The sequence below is a fragment of the Ptychodera flava genome, chromosome 16 (genome assembly GCF_041260155.1).
Source record: "Ptychodera flava strain L36383 chromosome 16, AS_Pfla_20210202, whole genome shotgun sequence".
NCBI lineage: Eukaryota > Metazoa > Hemichordata > Enteropneusta > Ptychoderidae > Ptychodera > Ptychodera flava.
The window spans coordinates 1,400,257-1,417,912 of NC_091943.1; the positions used below are offsets into that span (position 1 = coordinate 1,400,257).

General features: G+C 36.0%; 1 protein-coding gene across 3 annotated transcripts in view; it reads right to left on the reverse strand.

The window, feature by feature from the left end:
• LOC139152493 (hemicentin-1-like) overlaps positions 1–17,656 on the reverse strand; it is a 91,650-nt gene that overhangs the window by 14,250 nt on the left and 59,744 nt on the right. For all 3 annotated transcript variants that reach the window (XM_070725650.1, XM_070725649.1, XM_070725648.1), the window contains 15 exons: positions 17,376–17,546; positions 16,533–16,703; positions 15,466–15,636; positions 13,061–13,204; positions 11,956–12,093; positions 10,914–11,273; positions 9,755–9,817; positions 9,214–9,333; positions 8,433–8,567; positions 7,799–7,921; positions 6,669–6,797; positions 4,922–5,050; positions 3,723–3,935; positions 972–1,094; positions 188–314 (listed from right to left, as the gene is read on the reverse strand). In XM_070725650.1, coding sequence (XP_070581751.1) covers positions 188–314; positions 972–1,094; positions 3,723–3,935; positions 4,922–5,050; positions 6,669–6,797; positions 7,799–7,921; positions 8,433–8,567; positions 9,214–9,333; positions 9,755–9,817; positions 10,914–11,273; positions 11,956–12,093; positions 13,061–13,204; positions 15,466–15,636; positions 16,533–16,703; positions 17,376–17,546 — 2,317 coding nt within the window. The remainder of the gene's footprint in view (positions 1–187; positions 315–971; positions 1,095–3,722; positions 3,936–4,921; positions 5,051–6,668; positions 6,798–7,798; positions 7,922–8,432; positions 8,568–9,213; positions 9,334–9,754; positions 9,818–10,913; positions 11,274–11,955; positions 12,094–13,060; positions 13,205–15,465; positions 15,637–16,532; positions 16,704–17,375; positions 17,547–17,656) is intronic.

Below are 17,656 nucleotides of genomic sequence, written 5' to 3' on the forward strand. Positions count from 1 at the left end.
AACAATCATTATTTGCACATCTGCTTTCAAGGATACACAGAAGACAATTCTTCACTCTGTTTTATATACAGTTGTCTCTCAGTATCGCCTTGATGCATACATGCACTAGCAGGCAGTAACATTGATGTGCATCTGAACATAACCAGGCTTGAAATTTACAAAAAAAAACATGAAAAGAGTACCCTACCCATCACTGGTTTTCCTGGTGTAACCTGGCGGGCAGGGTGTGTCGATGCACTCATAGCTGCCTAGTTTGTTGAAGCACATGCGGTTCAAACCACAGTCAATGTTCTGTTCCAGACATTCATCAACATCTGCAAAAAAAAAGTCAGATAAAATGTCACAAAGTTGCACATATACCTATCTGCCACTCGTGACAATTTTTCTCATAAACTTAGGAAAAGTTTGATGCTTGTTCAGAACCAAAAGAGCGTTCTGTTCTCACCTAAGTGTGCACTGATATCGATTAGTTAAATAGAAACATTTTTTAAGTTTTTTGCTTGATACATACAGTTGTTCATTTTGAAAAAAGACTTCAAAAGTAAGATTTTATCTGAATTGTGCTGTGATGAGGTAGTTCCAAAATTAAGATTAAGACTACATGTATATAGGAACTGAACATCGTGATCAAGATTTCTAACCCCACATCATGAAAGATTTCCAAGTTTCATTATTTTGATCAAGTTTCATTATTTTGATCAAGTTTCAGGACTGTACAAGACATAGAGCATCTTGCTAGCTCCGCATCAGAATTTTTTTCGTATTATTGGAAAAAGCACACCAACAGTCCTGATGCACAACATATCATCTAATAATTTTAGGAGACCTGGAATGAGAAAAACACATTTTTGCCCACTGGATATTTCACAGTAGTTGAACTAAAAATCTAAGTAGCGCCAGAACTGGCAAAAATGCTATTTGAAAAGGGGAAAATTTGTTTAATAACAAGTATTCAAAGATGACTATGTTACCTTGACACCTTCTTGGCTCGCTCTTGTCTACAGTGTAGCCTGGCGGGCAAGAACACTGATAGCTTCCTTCAGTGTTAATACATTCATGTTGACAAGTTGAAGGATTATCACATTCATTGATATCTGTGGATAGATACAAAGAAAGATATTAAATGAAGTCATCAAAGTCATCGTGATGATAGAGAAACATCTTAAAGCAGTGGTCCGTGGTGACTAGTTTTTATATTAGCCATTAAAGCGCTGCGTTGGTTTATAAACCGACATGGCATTCTTGCTCTAAGCGCCAAGTCAGTATATAAACGGACAGTGGTTACACTCTATGCATTATGCCTAACTTAGCTATGCATTGCCGAACTCAGCTGGAAGAAGGCTATTCCTGACCCTTTGAACCCAGTTTGGTACCATATAAGGACTAAAGTAATGACATCATGCAGCTTAACAATCGAAATTTCCAGTAATTTATGCAAACTTTCTGTAAAAGAGTTCAGCGGTTTTCATGAATATTTAATCAGGTCTGTAGTTTCGCCCATCGGCGGATACGGCCACAGTGCATTGAACGAAACACGTACGTACGTTTTGAAAGCTTTACCATGCTGTAGACACGGAAGACAACTATATTATGCCAAGCTACTGCCCCCTGGGTGATAGAAATGACAGATTTTACTTTTTTTGTTGAGAATATTTTACGGAAAAATGACGCGATTTGCTGACCAAATCGATCGCGATAGTGAACTTTGAACGTATCGGCGGCCAAGATGGCGGCACTGTGTGATGTCAAACTCTCGACATGGAGTCCGAGGTAGACGTTTTTGAAGCCCAAAACATGCAAGATTGAGAAATTTGTACGGATTTGGTTAAATTGAAGTGTATTTTGTCGATTTCAAGCGTTGGACTACCAATAAGCCCCTTTAAACTGTTGATATTTGACCTCCTCCAGCCGGCCAGGAGCGAGATGGCCATGACAGTCGACCCGGTTTGTTTGTACAAATGAAATGTAGTTGTTCCGAACTGTTGGCATTGCGAGACATTTCCTACTAGTTACGCATTTTTTTATCTGAAATAAACCGGGCATGAAACTTTTTTCTCAATACTTAGTGGTTTCTTTCCATTTCATGGCGGATTTTGTGGCGTGCTTGTCAAAATACGTGATCAAACTTGGCGAACGGATTGACTAGTATGTATAGTAGTACGAGTCTGTGACTCGATAAGCCACAGATAGTTACATACGCGTTCGTGAATTAAACTAATGTCAGTTGGGTCAAACACCAAAATTAATCAATAAAAAGGTCAGTGAAATGTGTTTTTGTCTTCAACTCTTCATTGTAATTATACTGGCAGTTCAAACTATACAGGGTCAGTTGAATACTCCCAGCGTTGTGTGCATGTGTTGCACAATAGTTACCCCTCCGTGTACAATATGGAACCTTGTTGTCTCTGTGTATGCAAATTAATTGTTTGTGTTTACAGGCAAACAATACTATAATTGATTTCTTCTAACTTTGAAGACAGATTTTAAATAACAACAACAAAGAATCGTATGATAGACAGTAAACTGATGACAAAATGGATATGTACACTGAATTTTTCACTGGAAAATCATTTCCACTAGAAGAAATAAAATATATAAACAAGCAAACAAACAAACAAACAACCAAATGAATACAATAGACAAGTAAAAGACAATGCTTAGGCAATGCAATCATGCTGTTTCTCCATACACAGTAAGCTGTGAATCTACATTTAGCGTACTGCATGTAAAATATTATTTGTATTTTTGTAGAGATGTATTTGTACACGAAGCATTTGTATTATTTTGAAAGACACTAATTGTTTGTTTGTTTTTGTTTATTATTTACATATGATGTTACATGATGCTGAAATCATGTATCTGAATTCATGTCTTTTGATAACATGAAAATTGTATGCAAGTTTGAAGGCTGTTGATGAACTTTACACATGTTTAGAAACTCTTTATCATTTTCATTGAATTTGAACCAAAAATGTGCATTTTAGCCCAATTTTACACCTTCAGTGTGTAAATTGAAACATTTCATTGTCACAGAGAGCTTCTTCATATCCTGAGCTTTGGAAATAATAATGGGTTTTCAGGGTTTCTCATCACAGAAAATGAACTGCACCAGTCTGAAAAAAGCGTAACATGTTGAGAAGTTGGGTTAAAAAGTTCTTGGCCTGGCAGTTGCATTGCATAGAAAGTGTATGGCACTTTAAGGGTTAGTTTACATTTTCTTTATCACTTTCTAGCAAATTTGTTCCGATTGTTTAGCACATTAGGTCTACGTGAAAGAATTCGGACACAACATACAAAACATTCGGTATTGACTGCTGGAGATTGTGTGCAGTCCTGGAAGTGCACTCAATCTCAAGATAACATTTTTTATATGACCAAAATATAGTTATCAATACTCCTTAGAAACCAACAATCTACGAGTACAGCAATGAGCAAGCAAACAAGCAAGGTCAATGTCTGTCGATTTCGGTGTGAATTTCAGAACTTCCCTAGGGAAACTGTCATAACCAAAGGATGCATGTATGATATTGGGGTTATTTCACAAAGTTTGGTCTAGACCGCGTCGTATTCTCGTGATATGTCCGCATTTTGACTTGTTGCTGTGCAATTCATCAAAATACAAACATATCACTAGAATACGTCATGGTATTAAACCAAACTTTGTGTAATCCCTAAGAAGCATGTCACATTCACATAGTGTTCTACAAAAGATCAGAGCTCACCTTCACATCTTCCATTGATCATCTGCATTCCTTGGTCACAACCTCTGGTACTAAATACCTGCTGTAATCCATCCTGGTCCCAGACAAGTTTAGCACACCCTTTCCTATTACCCAGACGTTTCTGGCCAGGCGGGCATATGCATTCATAGGTACCTGGTAGATTTCTGCATTCATAGGAACAAATTGATGGATTCTGGCGACACTCGTTGATATCTGAGAAAATAATAAGCAGTTTTTCCAGGCATTTTATTAATCTGCATATTTAAAATGAATATGTCTGTGCTCCCTTTGTAGCTATGAGCTAAACAGAGCAACATTGTCTTCTTAATGAAACCATTGCATAATAAAGCTTGAGGAATTTTTTAATGACAGAGATCTGCAATATTGTTTTCAAGTAAGAAACTTTGCCAGTAATATTGCAGTACTTGAAAAAATTACATAGCACTGCAAGTAATAATGCCACTCTGATATTCATGATTTCCTTCAAAATTTTACTCTTGATTTGACAAGAAATATTAGTCTCCTGTCTGTGAAGAAATTGTCCATGAACTACAAACAGTCTTTAAGAAGAGCACAGTCTAATGTGCTTTTGAAATGTGGATATCTGCATAGCAGTTGGTTTAGATTGCATTCCATCTCTCAGTCATCAACCTTCTGAACAGATATTCTCATTGATATCAGTCTAAATCATAAATGCTATGCCCAGTATTGCCATTCTCTTCTTGTTCAGAAAGTAGTAACATGAACCAGTATTTTAACATATTAAAATATGAACCACATTTTCACTCTCACCGGAATTGCTTACAGCTAGGTGGCGCGTTTATATGATGTATCTTGAAAACAGTACAGTCCAGTAAAAGAATTGACATTTTAATGTTTAACTTAAGAAACTTCAACTAAAGCTGATCTGTGTTGTGAATAAAGTTGGAAAACATGGCTAGGAAATGACACAGAACACACAGAGAGTAGAACCATCTTTAAATCATATACTGAGCTCTGAGTCTCACAGTTGCGCTGGTAGCCTGGTGGGAAAGCAAATTACTTAACTGGTAACTTAAACATTGATAGTGGGCTATTTGAACACTACAGTACACTCAGTGACCTGTTGGACTACTAGCCCTAAGGTTAGTGGACAATTTGCTCATGGATGAATATCCTCATTGAGCAAAACCAGGGAGTTGTTGCAGCAAAATGCTCACCTTGACATACTCTTCCCATTCCATCTGACCTGTAACCACGGGGACACGAACATTCATAACCTCCGGGGGTATTTTTGCACACTTGGTTGTAGCTACATCTGTGTTGTCGTGTCATACACTCATCAATATCTGCCAATGACAGGTGATAATATGAATAGGTTACAAACTGTCGGGCTGTGAGGTCCATTACTACCTGCTGTGTCTCTTACAGGGTGCTTGGCCAAGCATGCTTAAACTTTGAGTGCCTAAGTTGATTTTTGTTGCCTTTATACACTATAACGCCAACTATTTCTTTCAGATGTACACAATTTTTTCTAAATTTTTCCCAAAATTTTGGTCAAAAAGTGAAGCCCATGAAAATTATGTCCATTTAGTCCAAAATCATGGAAAATATTACAGAAAAATTAATAAAAATTAGTAAAATGTTGCCCTGATATTTTTTGGCAAAAATTACAGTGCTCAAAGGGTTAAAAAGTTTTGTTAAATTTAAGCGTCATTTGTAAATTGCAAGCTTCGCCCGTTGCATGACATATTGGTCACAATAATTAAGTTAGTAGGCACCAAATTCAGTAATTTCTTCCTTTGATTTGAAGTCAAGTTTAATATTCCAATAGATATATTAAAGAGGCACTCCCACTTAGTAACATTTTTAAAACACATTTTTTTAATTCCAACAGTCGATATTTGACACGGCGACTGCGCACGAATCACGAGATATCGATAAAAACATGTCCTCAAAAAACTTAAAGTTTGAATTCCGGTGACCCACCTGAATATAGCTTCCGAACATAGTACGTTCGGCACTGGGGCCATTGTCAACTAAGCTATGGAGTACGAGTCTATGCTGACGCTGCTGTACGCCACAGCAGTACCACTCGCGTCCATGAGCGGTCATGTCCCATGGGAGAAAGCCGAGTCCTACTGACTCGGCAAAAAAACAAAAAACAAAGTTTGCTGATTCCACCAGCATTCGCATAGGTGACTAGCACAGATATGTGCGGTTGGTACATAGTGTGCATAGTGGCCGCCGCGTTGTATGTGCGCGTACCACATGCAGCGGCCGCTATGTATCGAACCACGCGTAACTGTGTGGCAGACGACAAAATGTAGTCATCAGAGGCAATTAATATTTTACACGTAAAAACTGATATCTATGTTGTATTGTTTAAAAATTTAATACAACTGATTGAGAATAATGAAAACGACAAAAACTAAGAAGAAGTTTTAAAAAAGAATTACCAGAGGTAAAGGCATTGATAATGATGTATATAAAGTCATCACAGTAGGAGGTAAATTAATTGCGTCATTCGAACGTTTTTGGACTACTTAGAATATCGTCAATCAGCACAACAACACACTATCAGGGGATTTCGGGTCTAACCAGAAACGATCGTAAAAACTTCGGGATGTGAAAAATATGCTCGGGAAATGATATGTTTTTATCGATATCTCGTGATCCGTGCGGAGTCGCCACGTCAAATATCGACTGTTAGCATTCAAAAAATGTGTTTTAAAAATGTTACCATGTGGGAGTGCCTCTTTAATGTGGCAAGAAGTGTTTTGCAGGGGCTGTTTAATGATGAATCACATGACCAGCTTTTATAGACATGTGCCCACTCCTAAGAGCTGCAAATTGTATAATGCCCTTGATGGAGCCCTGTATTTAAGAGTTAATACAATGATATCCATAGGGGTTATTACCACCTATGCGAAACAAGAGCGACATAAGGAAAGTTCACATACTGACCTACGCATGAGCCATTTGATGCAACTTTATATCCGCGTTCACAAGTGTTTTCACATCTAAAGCTGCCAGGCATGTTTACGCATCCCATGCCTCTTGGACATGGGTTTCTGTACTCACATTCATTGACATCTGAAATCAATGCAACAGCATGTTACAGTTGTTTGATCACATATCATTGATTTCTTGTTTTTTTTATGGCTCTCTACTTTGCTGGAATCAATCGTTTTCTCAGTCACAATATTAAAGGTATAATGTCACCTGTTCCAATTTTGCCACAGTTACCATGGAAAGAGAAATCTAACCAATCACAGATTTTAAGCAGGTGGACAGCGCCCTCACATGGGCATTTTGAATACCATGGGCATGTTTAGATTACAGGTGACTGTATACCTTTAAAACTTCATTATGATTAGTATTTGTTAAAGATAAAGAATATTGTATTTTCATGAATGTCATGAATGTGGGATATTTTTGAATAAAATGGTCATGAATCAAAGGTTGCTGTACTATCTCTACTGAATGATGAATTACTCCTAATATGTCATTGAATAAGTCTACAAAGTCACTCTTTTTTTGAGCTTTTTACATGAATTTTGTTTGATATGAAAAGCAGTTTGCGTAGTTTGACTTCTTAAAACACGCTTAAATATTGGTCAACAGTGAACAACCTAAACTCACGTAAAATTAAACAGTCAGTGAAACATTTTATAGTCTCTACCAAAAAATTAAGTTCTGTGCACAACTGTTACCACTCACAGCTGAACATACATTGTTACATGAAGTTTTGACCTCATTTGAGATTTTGTAAGAAAATCTTCGTTGGCGGTGCCTTTCATATAGATAAGGACAGCAGCTTTCCTTCACATTGTGGCATTGTTTCTTTGTCATAGCAAAGCAAGTTTGAATGGGAAAAATCCATTATTGTCCAGAGTTCACAAAATAATCTATTTGCATTTAGTGAAGGGGTTGTTTCCAACACTTTTACAGTTATTTACTGTCTTCATTTTGTATACTGAGTGACTTTATATGCAATTATTCCATGTTTTCTTAATATCTCAAAAAGGCAAAACCAAGCAACTTTTGTTTCTTTAACAACAGATGAGTTGGTAACTGAATGTACCACCACCAACCTCTACATGTTCCTTGTTGATCGGAAAGTCGATAGCCATTTCGACACCGACATCTGTAACTGCCTATTGTATTCATGCAGAGATGATCACACAGTCTGGGGAGCGCTATACACTCGTTGATATCTGTGTACACAAAGAACAATGCCAGTGATAACTTGTTCAAATTGGCAGACCATCCTATTCTGTATATTTGCATGCTAGTTTGCAAGAGAAAATAAAATGCCAAAATGGTAAAAAAGCAAGAATTGAGAGTTTAACACATATACTTATAGTCTCGGTTTCTGTTTGACTTCAATAAAGATATTTCCTAGTCAAGCCAATGTTATCGATTTCAAAGCATTTTCAGGAGGAAATTTCCCAATGATATCATTTCACATTATATCCTATTGTGAATTTAACACTTTGAGCACCAAAGTCAATTTCTGTCGCCTTTATAAAATATACCTAAGTCAATTTTTTCCAAATTTTTGCCAAAATTTTGCAAAAAATTGTAGTCAATGAAATATGATGCCCATTTAGTCCAACATTATCCCCCAAAAAATGAAAAATTCTTAAAATTTTGGTAAAATGTTGCACTAAAATTTTGGCAAAAGGTTAAGGACTGCCAGCTTGTGGAATACATGCTGTCACATACCGATACATGCTGTGCCGCTCTTAGCTCTGTTGTATCCGATGGAACATTTAGCTTCACATCTGAAAGATCCCTCCGTGTTGATACACTCTTGCCAAGCTGAACATCCACCATTATTCGTTGCACACTCATCGACATCTGTGACGTAAAATATAGATTTTAAAAGCACTGCAGAATAGATGACCATAAAATAACCAGCAAAGTCAATTTCTAGTATTATGTACAAAATATTCACTGCTTGATAAAGTGTCAGATCTTTACAAAAGTTATGGTCACATAAATTTTTGTCATCACATATACACTAACTCACAACCTATTCATTGACATTTAGCCAATCTGAAAGGTATACTATCACCTGTTCCAATTTTTCCACAGTTACCATGGTAAGAGAAAATCTAACCAATCACAGATTTTAAGTGGGTGGCCACTTTTAAAAAACAGTGCCCTCACACGGGCATTTTTAATGCCAAGGAATACCCCTTTGACCATATATGGGCATATTAAGATTACAGGTGACTGTATACCTTTAACCTCTTCACCCTGAATTCCTTGCATACAGGTTTTGCAATTGCCAATGATAACAATGTGGATAACATCCAAGAAGTGGTTCTTGCAATACGTTACAGTGAGTACTACCAGTACAGTCTCAACATGTGCTTTGTCCATGGCAAGTATGACATCATCAGTTTGCGGGGATACCTCTTTTTGAATGTTATCTAGGATTAGGTCAAACCAGGGTGGCAAGAATGTTAAAGTATTTTGTCACTGTTTTGGTATTTATTACCTTGACAAGAATGACCATCCATCCCGAGCACCATACCATCCGGGCAGGAGCAAGTATAACCACCGGCTTTGTTATGACATTTGTGAGAGCAGACACTCTGACCACTGCATTCGTCTTCATCTGTTGAGTAGAAATGTGTATAGTTTCATCAAACTGTGACTTGAAAACTGACCAAACCAAACAATGCATTTCTATTAAAAGTAAGACTTTCATGACCCCAAATGTGATATGTTGAGATAATGAAGATGAATAACATGTTAGCAATACAATGTTTATCAGACAAAAATAATGAAAATTAGATGACTCTACACACTGACAGAATTATGATATCAGGACCCTCTTCCACAGACGGGCCAAAAAAAAGGTTTGTATGTTTTTTTCCTAAATTGTACTTTAGTAAGTTTATCACAATTTGAGTTTATTTTTGCCTCACTATGATAAATTAATATTGCACATTGACTGAATGATGCCAGACTTTTGTCAGCGTTAATTCCGATAGAATCAATGACGCAAATACTTCCCAAATATGCAAATGCCTTACCTGTGCAAAATCGTCCAGATGGATCCATGTTAAAGCCTCGTGGGCACTGATTACTGGGGTCTCCTAATATGTTACAACATGCAGACAGGAATTAAAGAAATATACACATAAAATAGGAGGTAAACTTTTATTATCTTTTTTGGGTATAGTAAAATTACATGATCGATTGCTGGTCATATATAAGATGCTATGAAATTAATAGCACACTTCTTTTTGATGTTTTTGCTAATTTCAATAAATCTGGAAAAAGCTATGCTGTGAACCTGCAATCAAATTTGCACGCTTTCAGACCGGAGGTATCAGAGAAGAGAATTTTGATAAACAACAAGAGCATTTGCCTCAAAATTTCGCATACAACAATTTCATCATCATTTGACTGCACCTTCAGTGCTCGCACCTGAGTCAGATCATCCCTTGAGACTTTTAATTAACTCAAATACATTCATTTTCTGACCGCAAGCAAAGAGACGTACAACTTTGATGGCAGCAGGACAACTGCACACAATCTAATACATCTGAGTAACGGCATTCCCAAGAACACATGTACTATGTACTAAATATTAAAGCAGTTCTTCACTTTTTGACCTTTTTTTAACCATTTTCTATTTGTCCTTGCTCGTTTGCATATTAGTATGCTCATAAAATCCTGTATTCAACTAATGATGCATGTTTAAATAATATATTTAGGTGGTACCTAATTTTTTTTTAATTTTTGCTGTAGGTGGCAATGTACATACACACATATAGACATTGTACATACACACATACATACATACATACATTCATACATGTACATATAGTATGTATATATATACATACATATGTATGTACATATATGTATACGAATGTACATACATATATACATACACATGGGTTAGGGTTAGGTATATATGTAAGTACAAAAAGTACATGCACACATATGGACAGTGTACATACATACATACATACATATATACATATAGTATGTATACATATGTACATACATACATACATAAGTACATATGTACGTATGTATGTACATACATGTATACACTTTGGTTTAGTCTTAGTGTAGGTATGTATGTAAGTACAAAAAGTTATCCAGATAGGTCCCTATGCTATACGTATGTATAGCAAATCGCAGCTAAAGGTTAAACCTCTGGTAAACAAAATAACTCACCCCTGGCAATAGAAGTCACTATTTCATACTCCAAGACTTCTTTGTAAGGATCATATTCCACACCAAGTCCAGTGGCATACAGTTTCTCAACCAAGTATGGCATCTTACCCCTTTCAATATCATACTTGATGGTGTGATTCCACGCATACGGCATTGGACGACCATTTGTGGTGAACATTCTGGTGGAATATGCATAGATTTCACCTGGTCCTGTTTGCACGTAATCTTCAGTGTATGGTTTCAAGGCAATGTCCACTGATGCTGGAATCCTTGGTACATCACCATTTATGATCACATCTATTATCAGTTGTCCATTCTCATCAAGGCCTGAGACCTGGTGGTCCATTCTCAGGACTTCACCTAGTGTACAAAACCAGATTCCACATGAAGAATTGACAAAAATGATGAGCAGAATTATGTAAACATGAAAATAGTCTAAAAATGCAATGTTACATTCACTTTGCTGTAGCACACACAATGATGATAGTTTGAAATGGACAGTAAAGCACTGCAATGCCAAAAACTAGAACTCAAGAGTTAATACCCACATGCTTGGTTGTCATTGGTTAAAATGATGAAATCATCAACAAAATCTACTGTGAAATCTGCTTAATGTGATACCGGAGGTGTAACCTTTCGAAACTGAAATATGGACACTAACAAAGTTCCAAAGGAAGTCACAATGAAGTTACTGGGAGCACCTTGGCTTTCAATATATTTAAATGTGTACTGTGTATTTGCTTTAGTTAGTATGTGGGGTTTTGTTTGGATTGATTGATGTAATAATAATAAAGTTTAGAGTTGTAATGCATGTACTTGTAAAATTCAAAATTGAAGCTGTGGCTTCTATTGGGAAATCTTTTTCCTACCACCTGGGGACAAGTCTGAAAACCACATGCGGCTTCTATTACATACATTATCCTGCTTTTGATACAGTGAGGCTAACTTTGACTATTTTCTGGCATACTGTTCATCATGAATCGATAAAAATGTCTGTTTGTATCAGCTGAAAGACAAATTGACATTGATAATGATTACATACCTGTTGCAAACTCCACCTGTGTTTGCCTTACAAAGTATCCCCTGGTCAGGGTGTAACCATTCACAGCTTGACCAATTTCATAGGCACTAGTCCAGTAGATTGGTGTCAATAGGGAGACAAGCTTTCTCATCCAATGACCTTATGAAAGACACAGATTGATACATAATGGTTTTATGTTATATTGGTAATTATATATGATATGATATTTACACTGAACACTCAAACATCCATTGTATCACAGTACATCACGGGTCATCCGGACTGTAGTCTGACTGTCTTTGTTCTCTCTTGGCAGTTTCTTTATTTCCCTATTTTCATATAAGTTGCCATTATTACACCTGGTTGATTTAATAGCTGAGGATACTATCCATCTATATTATTTGTAGCTGCCTGCTTTCTTCAGTCCACTGTTACTATATACTGTCCATTCAGAAAGTTGACAGCATGTGAGTGTTTGGGTGTCTTGAAACTACCCTTATACAGAGCGCACAAGTATCAGATTATACGACCCGGGGGATCCTAAAGCCTTTCCATGTATGCTCATTTTAGGTCTGGACAAAGTCCAACGCTATCACTTGACAGTGACACAAGAATTTTGCTATCGATCAGCAGCCAATGTGTCGACTGGGACAGGATAGTTTTTGAAAGACGAGATCACAGGTACTCGTAGGTAGTCTGCTTGATTGATTGATTGTCTGCTTGATCTATCAATTGCATACTATTTGCTCTGCTGCCACTGCAACTAAAATTAAGCTATACAAAATTAGTTGCAGTGGAGGGCAGAGCAAAGAGTACGCTATCGATACATCGAACAGACGATAAATCGATCAAGCAGACTACCCGGTCCATGAGTGCCTGTGGATGAGATATGGCTATGGCAGAGCATTTCTGCAGAATTCACGATCTTAACCAAAAATCATTGTTCAAAATTAACAAAAAACGTTTGTGGATTTCCACTTGTACTTTCATTTTTTTCATAATTTTTTCATTTTTTGTTGTAATTTAAGAATGTTATAAGTGACAGCAAGAGCCCACTATACGTGACAGTGTGCTGAATTTATGAGAAAGTGTGATATTTGATTCCTATTCCATTAAACATACTTACCAACTGAGTTTGGAATGTTGTTAATCTTAGCGTGTACGTGGTTTTCGCTTCCATATGAACTGATGTTGGCCAGGAGAGATGCAACACCAAAAGTAACACCATTGATCTCGCCTGCAATGTTACCCACTGCAGCGGCTGGGCCATCTGTAATAATGCAGACAATCAAGGAAAAAAATAATCCAGCAGATGATAAAGCGCTGGGAAGTTATCTTCTAATTGAAACCAATGATGACATGTACCCTGTTTTCTCTTGTTAATAATGAAAACATATCAAAAGAATTTCAACCAAAACTAAGACAATGCTTCTTGCAAAATTTACACATGCAAATTTCAAGATCCTTCAAATTCAGAATATATGAAGGCAATTGGCCTGGTGGTTTCAGATAGAAACATGTAGAGACCAAAAATAAGAAAATTCACTCTCAAAAATTTCACCACACAATTTCCTTACTTTTTGCAAATATCAGAATAAATTCATCCATAGCAACTAACAAATCAAACTTGAAAACTATCAAATGAGCATTTTAGAAAAAGACATACTTTGATCTCAAATATGCACAATATTATTGATGTCAACAAACTAGCCATACCTAATATTAATGTGTATGAATTATACTTTTTGTCTACTCTACATTTTTGAAGATACTTTTTGTCTACTCGACAATTTTGAAGATACTTTTTGTCTACTCGACATTTTTGAAGATACTTTTTGTCTACTATACATTTTTGAAGATACTTTTTGTCTACTCAACATTTTTGAAGATACTTTTTGTCTACTCTACATTTTTGAAGATACTTTTGTCTACATTTTTGAAGATACTCTTTGTCTACTCTACAATTTTGAAGATACTTTTGTCTACATTTTTGAAGATACTCTTTGTCTACTCTACATTTTTGAAGATACTCTTTGTCTACTCTACATTTTTGAAGATACTCTTTGTCTACTCTACAATTTTGAAGATACTTTTGTCTACATTTTTGAAGATACTCTTTGTCTACTCTACATTTTTGAAGATACTTTTTGTCTACTCTACATTTTTGAAGATACTCTTTGTCTACTCTACAATTTTGAAGATACTTTTGTCTACATTTTTGAAGATACTCTTTGTCTACTCAACATTTTTGAAGATACTCTTTGTCTACTCTACATTTTTGAAGATACTCTTTGTCTACTCTACAATTTTGAAGATACTTTTGTCTACATTTTTGAAGATACTCTTTGTCTACTCTACATTTTTGAAGATACTCTTTGTCTACTCTACAATTTTGAAGATACTTTTTGTCTACATTTTTGAAGATACTTTTTGTCTACTCTACAATTTTGAAGATACTTTTTGTCTACTCTACAATTTTGAAGATACTTTTTGTCTACTCTACAATTTTGAAGATACTTTTTGTCTACTCTACATTTTTGAAGATACTTTTTGTTTACTCTACATTTTTGAAGATACTTATTGTCTACTCAACATTTTTGAAGATACTCTTTGTCTTCTCTACATTTTTGAAGATACTTTTTGTCTACTCTACAATTTTGAAGATACTTTTTGTCTACTCTACAATTTTGAAGATACTTTTTGTCTACTCTACAATTTTGAAGATACTTTTTGTCTACTCTACAATTTTGAAGACAAATCACAATTACAGACTGAAGCATTACAACAATTGTACACTTTACATGAATCTGTTCTGAACACTGATTTTAACAACCATCACTTAAATGCGAAATGCAAAATACAAGCTAAAGCATTTTACCAATACTCAGAAAAATATCATTTTAAAAATGCCTACGACAATTAAACCTGCTAATCAATGTTTTAGAATCTAATTCACTATCAGGAACATACACTGAAGACTGAACTAATGCAGCAATAGCTTTCAGATCAAATGGAAAATTTATTCTCATCAGTTTGCCCAAAAATGAATCTTAGGAAGATATCTGCCTTCACTATCTTCCTCAACATTTTGGGAAAAAAGGAACCGAAAAACTTATTGTCCTTATGGTCCAAAAGATCAAACATGGCCGGGACAACTATTGGTGTTTCAAAGATTTCTTTTTTTGATCAACATAGTTTGGTAAATTTTTGGGTAAGATTATGATTGAGGAAACACTGGAGTGTAAAAATCTACATCTACACATGTTGGTGGATATCAATGCAAATTGTATGCATTCTTATTTCATAGGCATTCAGTTTTCCAATTCATATATTTATTTCATGTACTTATTGAAATTGGAATGATTGGAAAAATTATTGCAAAAAATCAATTTTTTGATTTTTTGCAATAATGATGAGTTTTACACAATTCTTTATGATGGAATCATTGAAAGATCAATTCAATTCATCAGTTTACAACCAATTTACATCTGATCTAAAACAATCAAATTTAAATATCCACAGATTGCTCACCTGGGCAAGGATCTGAGTAGCAACGACTCTGCTGTGACTCATCACCAGAACAGGGTCTCCCACCACTCCTAGGAATGGGATTTGAACATGAACGGTACCTGGTCATTATGCCATCACCACAGCTCTTGGAACACTGTGTCCAGTCACCCCACTCAGACCAACCACCGTCAACTAAGGATCAAATATCATAGCATAAAATGATGACTTATAATAGATTTTTAAGAAAGCAGATTCATGTTACTGCAGTTGCCAGCCAGTAGCCCACTGAAGTATGGCTGTGCATTTCACAGTACATCCAAATATTGTCTATTTTGTACGTGCATCTAATTTTTGTCAATAATCGATCAGACAGTATTGCGAGTTTAACGATGAAATAAAAAGCTTAAGAGCAAGCATTTCTTTCAAATAAAATTTGTGACAAAACGCAACAAAACATTCTAAAATTACAATTGTATCAATCTTAAATTTAACATACACATGTGAGAGACTATCCCTATGAATCTGTAAACCAAATTTTAAACCAAACTGCAAAGCACTAGATTTCTGAGATATAATTTTTGGCCCAAAAGTGGACAAACTACATTTGCAAAATATACTAAATTGAAACTATTTGTAATGAACATGTGCAGTATCAAAGTACCTGTAGAGCAATCACTTATACTTTCTTGATGTCTCACCACTTTCCAATTGTTTATGCTCATTTGCATATTGTGAGGCATTCACATCTACACACTGAATGCTATAGCTAGAATGCAGCAGTTTTTGATATAGATGCACAGAGAAACATACATACATAATACAGATGCCTCTTTAATCCAAACTTCATGAAAGGTCACAGTATACCGAAAGAGAAAGCAATGGAATAGCACAATCTACTAAATTCAGGGTAGTTATTCAGATTCTTGCTAAACCCTTTTGCGTCATCACAGTGTCCTCCATGATATATCACTTTGAGATTGTAAGTACGGGTAATTACAAACTACTTTATTGCAGAAAAATCATTACAATCAACAATATAAATGAAAATAAAAATTGCTGAAATAATTATACAAAATTGCCAAACTTACTTGGACACTGTTGAAGGCCACATACTTTCATCTCTAAATCGCTGCCACTGCATCTTCGCCCTCCATTGCTTGGTCTTGGATTAATGCATGCTCTATGGCGTTTCTGCTGCCCACCATTGCAAGAGCTGCTACATTCACCCCACTCTTCCCATTCCGACCATCCACCGTGTACTGAAAGTGCAACAAAATCAAAACTTTTTCTGTGAATTTTTCTTGTTTCTCTGATAAAATAGAACATACTGTATTTGCTGATACAGAGTTTATTGGAATCGCCAGTGGAGGAAATTTCTTTTCACTGACTCTTGTTTCAAAATTGACTTACATTTATAGTGTCTGCGCTAGATGACTGGGTGCTGTACATTGTGAGCTTTAATCTGGCTGAGATTTTAGTGAATTTTCTACTCTGGGTTGGTAGCTCTGCTGGTGGACAGCATTGTTCCTAAGGCTGTCTTGCACCCAGTTGAGCAACGTATTCATTGCTTTGATAAAGTTTGTATGAGATTTGTGATAGCAAGTGTGTGTTTGTGCGGGTGATTCACAAAGTCTAAAGCATGCGGAGGGGTTGTAGTCAGAAATATTGCAACAATTTGGATTGGCTATTGAACCACTCATATAATGGTAAGGATCAAGCCAAGCAGCTTTGACTTTGATGTCTTTGCTAGGGAACTTGGTGCTGTAGGTTGTCAGTTTGAATCCAACCGAGAATTTCATGAATTAAGTAGACTTTTTTGTTAATGACGCTTAAAATATTACAAAATAAATTTGTCTGCCAGTTAAGGCTTAAGAGATGCCTTACTTACATCTTATCACATGAGAGGCTTATGTGCAAATAGACATGCTCACCTGGACAACCATCTGTGTTGCAGAAATCAACATTGTAATCAACGCCTTCACAGTATCTTCCATTGTGTAGTGGGGCTGGTTCTGTGCATGTTCGGGTCCTTTGTCTTTCACCCGTTCCACACGACTTGCTACACATTGACCAACTACTCCATGAACTCCACTTACCATCAACTGAAAGAGCACAGCAAAAACATTACATCTGACCTGGTCACTCCTGATTCTGAAAACAGGTCTGCACTTGCTTTTGATAACAATGGATTTGGGTTAAACCATGGTGATAC